The following is a 6,542-nucleotide window of genomic DNA, read 5'->3' on the forward strand; positions in this document are numbered from 1 at the left end:
AGAAAAACTCAACTCAGCTTAAGTCAAGTTCAACCTAGCTTTTCAACAGGAACACTCTCTGTTTCTCAATCCTAACTACAGACGCAAACACAGAGTGTCCAAAGAATTTTTGTTTTCAAAATAGATTTTGAATTTAGAGGCTTAAGCAATAGCAAACACCATTACATGTGCGGAAATTACTAAGAAAGAATTAGATTCTGCGACTCAAGATATATAGAAAATTTTACACGATCGTCACATGTAATCTTTTCAAAGCACCACTGATGTGTTTGCTTTGTCCTTGACACTTCCCTTTCTATTTCTCAACTAAAGTTGTTACTCCTTTTTTTTCTTTGTGCACTAGAAGCAAACTTATTAGTAATCTTATTTGTTTTTTCATTAAATCACCAAACCTCTCAATTTGAGATTGATTGCACTTACAAAATTGTTAATTGCTTTCTTAAAAGTAGAGCAATAAAAAGCTTGTTTCAAAAAAAACATTAATATTTGGATCTCGTCTTAGATGACTACGTAATCTAAACGTTGTATTCAATTTCCTATTTTTACATTTTCTTTTCTATTTTCTTTTCCTTTAGGGTATTTAAATGTACTAGAACTAATACTTAGGCTCTGTTTAAAATCTCTAAAACTAATAGTTAGCTACTAAAAATTACTTGTTGGGTTCTAAACACCATCAGTTAATACCGTATCTAATTGTTAGCTATATCGTAGCTAACAATTAGTTCATTAGCTGGATTAACCTGACTAATAATTTATTAGTTAGCTAACTATTAGCTCTAATGATTTCAAACAGGACCTTAGTTGGCTAAAAATTGCTAATAACTAAACTATTAGGTAGACTATTTAGATGTCTCAGCTAATTTTAGTAGTTAATTTTAATAAAATTTGGATATGTACCATTCACAACTTTAGATATGTATTATTACTATCTCATTATATGTGGGGTTCACATGAGTCAATAACATATGAAACCAATAATATATATCTAAAGTTACAATCTTTTATTCTAGTGCATTTAAAGAACCGTAATAACCGGCCGTGCTGACCGTGGATGTCGGTATAACCACCACTGTCAGTCCGTCACTGCTCCCGCTCGCAACGGAAAGCTCTCCGCTAGTCGCTAGATCCCAGAAAGAAGGCTCCCATCCCCCTCGTAACACCTGACAGCTGAACCCCACCTCCAGCGCTCGCTGCCTACCAGTCTACCACCACTCTCCTTCCACCCCATCCCACACATGGATTTCTCCGGCGGCGGCGGCGGCGGCCGCAGCCGCGCCGAGCCGGCCCGGTGGCTCGAGATCGCCCGGAAGCTACTCGCCGCGCGGGACCTGGTCGGCTGCAAGCGACTGGCGGAGCGCGCGGTTGAGGCTGACCCGTACCTCCCCGGTGCGGACGAGCTCCTCGCCGTCGCCGACGTCCTCCTCGCCTCCCAGCGCCTGCTCCCCTCCGGCCGCCCCGATCCGGTCGGCGTGCTCCAGCTCCAGCCCGCCCCGGGCCTTGACCCCGCCGCCGCCAAGCGCTCCTTCCACCGCCTCTCGCAGCTCGTGTCTTCCCCGCGTAATCCCCGTCCCGCCGCGGACACCGCTCTTCATTTCATCCAAGAAGCCTTTGCTGATCTCTCCAGCAACGCCTCCGCTGATCCACCTCCTGCTCCTGCTCCTGCTGCCGCTCCTGTTCCTGTTCCTGCCCCTGCCCCTGCTGCCCCTCCTGCTCCTGTTCCTGCTCCTGCTGCCGCTCCTTCTCTTATCCCAGCTCCTGCTCCTGTTTCTGGGGACGCCTTGGCCTCGGCTGATGGCAATGCGTTCTGGACGGTGTGCCCCTACTGCTGCCATGTGTATCAATACCAGCGTGCGCTGGTGGGGCGCGCGCTCAGGTGCCAGAGCGCGGGTTGCCGGCGAGCGTTCGAGGCCACAGAGATCCCGAACGCGCCGCCTATTGTGCCCGGCACAGACATGTACTACTGCGCGTGGGGCTTCTTCCCCATGGGTTTCCCTAAGGCAGCTGATTTGAGCACCAACTGGAGGCCATTTTGCCCCATGTTTCCTGGGAATTCTGAATCTCCGCTGCAGCCAGCACCTGCGGTCACTGTGAATGTTGATGTACAGAATCTTGAGAATAATGGCGGCACTGATGTACAAAATGTTGAGAATAATGGCATTGACGACAATTCAACGCCAGCAAGTGTGCAGCCCCCAGGTAAGAGTGGTGACATTGACCGTGCAGCAGGTCCATCTAGAGGAAGGATGAAGAAGACAACAGCCCGCAAGAAAGTTGGTGCTGTATCTAAGAAGCACAGTTCCAGTGGCGTGGACAGTGGCATTGAGCCATCTATGCTTGGGGCAGATTCGTTGAATGGGAATGCAGGAAGTGGGCAGACAGTGGGTACTAGAGAGATCAACATAAATGAGGTGGCAATGCCAACTGATAGCGCCACAATGCTTAATTTTGGCGGGGATGAGGATATCAGGTTTGATTTGGATGTTGATGCGACTGATGCTATATTGGGGAATTTGCACAACTTACCATTCTTGAGGGAGGATGGCAATAACAGAAGGATGTTTTAGTTGTCACAATGTGCTCAGTGTAGGTGTTCGTAGAAGTGGTGTGTATCCTATTGTTGAAGGAATTCCTACTTAGTCTGATCCTTCACTACTCCCTTGGTTCCATTGCCACCATTTCTCATACTTATTCTGTGTTTTGTAGTTAGCTAGTCTGCTGTACCATCTGGGTCAATAATCTTCACAAATCTGCAGAGTAAAGTACCCCAAATTAGTTGGGGACATGTAATATGTGCCACCCGTGATTAACATAAGGAGGTAAATGGGGTGAATGGAATAACGCACTCGACATGGATGATTGATGAAGCTTTTAGTTTTATAAGGGTTACAGTGCAACAGAGGTCATATGGAGCACTAGCAGATAAATGCCATTTACAATAGTAAGTTTGTTCTTCTTAATGTGCATAAATATATCCTTTATTTAGAATGGACGTCTCAGTGATTTCATGGACTCATGATGTATTGACTCAGTTTGCATTATTCAATACCAAACAAGTTGTGTGTAATTCTTTTAGTTTGCTGATGCATACCCTTACCCTTGGATATAAAATAGTGACTTACACTCAATAAAACACATGCATTGTCATTGTCATAATCATGTTATTTTCGTTATTATTTGTTCATCTAATTATATTCCAACTTGTTATCTGTTTACCAAGAAAATTACTCTCGTGATAGTCACGAATGCTTGATAGAATGTAGTATTATTCCTTTTCTAATCATGACCTTTTTACTTTTAATAAACATCTCCTGGTCATGGCTACAGCCAAAGCGCGGTAACAGCAAACCATGGCATGTTGTGGCTATGTGTTCTTATGTAGCCTCCGCCTAAACAGCGTTTAAATGGTTAACAAAGGCCACCCGTGTTGGTGTTGTTTAGAACCTAAACGTTCAAGTGAACGGTTGGACCATTTAAACCGTCTAAACTATCTAAACAGAATCGAGTTCAACGTGATTAAATTGGATACAGTCGATCACCTTATAGTCAATAGAAAGGCTACTTGGCACCCAGCTAATTTACATCATAAATATATGATGTGAGGTGAGATTTAGTTTTCTTCCACAAAAAAGTATTTTCTACTTTTTACAAGCATAGATGTTTATACTTCCTCTTTTCTTTTTTATTTGTCGCGTTTTAGTTGAAAAATGAACTAGCCAGCGACAAATATTGGAGAACAGGGGTAGTACTTTTTAGTGCAGCCGACTTTTACATACTTAGATATGTATATTTAGTGTTATTACACAAAACCATTTAGGATGTTAACTGATTAACTCCATTTTGAGCATCATCTAAACACTAAACATAGGGTGACCGGTTGTTTACTGTTTAACATTTAATATAACACCGATTGTAAGCCAGAAATTATGGTAGCTCCAAAACGACTCCGGCTCCTCCAAAGGAGTTTTATCAAACAAGGCCTTAGGTGTAACTTTTCATAGAAATTTTAACGATGGAGATTTTTTTTATGCATGATCCATACCTCCCAGTTGCATCTACTATCTAATGTCTTATCCTCGTTTGATTGTCTAATTTACACTTGTGTTTATGTCCTTTTGTTTCAGATGTCTCGATCAAAAACTCTACGCATTTCTTGCCATCAGTTGATTGCCTTCACTAGTCATCGAAGGAGCTGAATAAGAGAAGTGGTATGGACGTGTGCCTCAGTTTAGGGGCCATCCGTGGCTTGTAGCCTATAATTCTTTCTTTGTTGTTTGTCATATGCCAAGCTATTGATTTCCTCGCCTGAGCTAATTTTTAGTCAAACACCCCCTAAATGGAATTTGTCTGTGCCCAATTTTCCATCGTAAGCGGAAAATAGTAACTGTGGTTGGCAGCTAGAATATTTATTTGTCAACCGTGTTACTGTAGCTCCTGGAAGCATTGCCTTCGTAGTCATCACGAGCTCCAATGCTCCATGACCTCAAACTGTACTTTGTATATTGGTATGAATTTCAACTACAGCAGCAAGGATATAAACAAGAAAAAAAGCTCCGAATTCCATATGTGAATGTTTCGAATCTAAAAAACATACCATGGAACCATAGAAACAGGAGACACAAAGTACAGGTTATTGCAAATCTATTTGATAAAATGCGGCAGGGAATGCCGAAGAGTTTGCGTTCATCCTTAGAGCCTGTTTCTTGGTTTTCTTCTCTTTATAAAAAACTAGCGGATTTTGTATCATATGTGTTTGCGCTACGGGCACAGATTTCTGTCATATGATATGCAATATTTAAACAGACCGTTGTTTACCGACACTACAGATTTATATCATATGATATGCAATATTTGAGCAGCTCGTAGTTACCGACACCAATTAAATCTACACGATGGCTCATTTCAGCGTAGTTAAGTCTGACTAGTACGTGCCTGTGCATTGCCACATGAGTTAAAAGTTAGTATAGAACATAGATACGAAATGACAAACATCATTATGACATGCAAAATTCATATGACAAAATATTACTGTAACATTTATGTCAAATGCAGATCCATTTCCTACATAAGATGAATAGTACTAGGCTAACTACATTGTGTATGTCTAGATACAACAAAAGGAATGTGGTGTTGGGTTCTTGTAATTCAAGGAAACATTAGTAATTCTGAAGATCATTACCTCACTGGAACTGAACATGGCAAGAAATAACATGTTGTTTCATTGGCTTTCTGAACTTAAGCATCATGCAATAGTTAACAAGTGTCGTCAATTTCTGGTTATAACAGTCATTATAAATGCAGATAATAAGGATCTTTGATATCTTGATGCTAGCTAGCAATAAGATCATCAACACCACTTTTACCTCAAGACAACTTTGGGATGTTTTGACCTGTGAAATTGTTGCCCACTTAATACATGAAAATCAAAATAAGAAGTAAAAAAAAGTTCATGACTCATGTTGCAACACCAACGACTGTTTATAACTATAATTCAGAGTCACATTGATGATAGGTTCTTTGATAGAATTCGGTGTAGTCCCCTCAACACCATTCTCAATCTTGGAGTTCGCCTTACCACAACTATCACTCGCATTTACCTATCATAGAAAATATTGTTTGAATTCAGGCCGACCAAGTAAAATGAGGAATAAATAGTGCAAAGACTAAAAATTACCTCAGTGGTCTGCAATCCAAGCATCTGATTCGTGCTTGGTTAAAGGTCACCATAGGAAGGGGAAGGAACATTTGTGGAGCTGCTTTTTTTTTTTTGAGGAATTTTTGGATCTGCTTTCATTCAGTCGTTGGGGCCTTTGAATTTAAGAGATCGTTCTGGCATTCTTATCCTGGCTAGATCAAGCAGTACAAACCCTAGCTAGATCAAGCAATACAAAAGTCGTATTTGCATTGCCTCATTATTATCATGATTTGTTGTGTTTTTTCCTTATTGATTCAGCAACTGCTTAGACAGAGAAATAATTACCTTGTCACTGTTTTCAAGTAACATTAGGCTATCCGCACTCATATAACTCTAAATTTCTACTCTAAAAGGAATATTCTGTCCTAGTCAGCAAAATTCTTTACTCTATACTACAATTCTCCGCAGTCATATCTACTTCATATCTCAACTCTATACCAACTACCACATATTATATGATTTCTTTCTACCACGCTACCACACACGTACAGCCACATCGCCTCACGCTGTCAGCGCACAAGTTTCCATGACGGGAGGAGGGAGATTTGGAGTAGCTCTAGAAGTAGCGTTTTTCATGTCTTCCTTTAATTTAAGGTGGACGGTAAGGTGAACGTTGCAGCAGATTTTTACTGCATTTCTAACTGTATCCGGTAGCGCACGCTTTACAGCTTTCGAGTGCGGACAGCCTTACAACTTAAAAATAGATACAACGATTGAAGAAGTGCAGTACATGCTCCGGATATTAGTGCACCACGTCTAGCAGCTGGTCCTTCAACAGCAAAGCCGAGACGAGAGCGTAAGCACGGGAGCAGCTAGCTACCCAGCACGCGCGCAAGAGCGACGGCGGGCG

The 6,542-nt window shown here is 41.7% G+C and overlaps 1 protein-coding gene across 2 annotated transcripts; it reads left to right on the forward strand.

The window, feature by feature from the left end:
• Positions 1-1,091: 1,091 nt before the first annotated feature.
• On the forward strand, positions 1,092-4,560 carry LOC100193564 (AT hook-containing MAR binding 1-like protein). Of its 2 annotated transcripts, XM_008652686.3 has the most exons (2): positions 1,092-2,938; positions 4,122-4,560. In XM_008652686.3, exon 1 carries the CDS (start codon positions 1,236-1,238, stop codon positions 2,562-2,564), a length of 1,329 nt encoding a protein of 442 aa, XP_008650908.1. In that variant the 5' UTR covers positions 1,092-1,235; the 3' UTR covers positions 2,565-2,938; positions 4,122-4,560. The 2 variants fall into 2 exon arrangements, with proteins under 2 accessions (XP_008650908.1, NP_001132145.1); NM_001138673.1 differs by lacking the exon at positions 4,122-4,560 and having other exon boundaries at positions 1,236-2,564.
• The last annotated feature ends 1,982 nt before the right edge of the window (positions 4,561-6,542 follow it).

The sequence above is a fragment of the Zea mays genome, chromosome 7, assembly GCF_902167145.1.
Source record: "Zea mays cultivar B73 chromosome 7, Zm-B73-REFERENCE-NAM-5.0, whole genome shotgun sequence".
Taxonomy (NCBI): Eukaryota; Viridiplantae; Streptophyta; class Magnoliopsida; order Poales; family Poaceae; genus Zea; species Zea mays.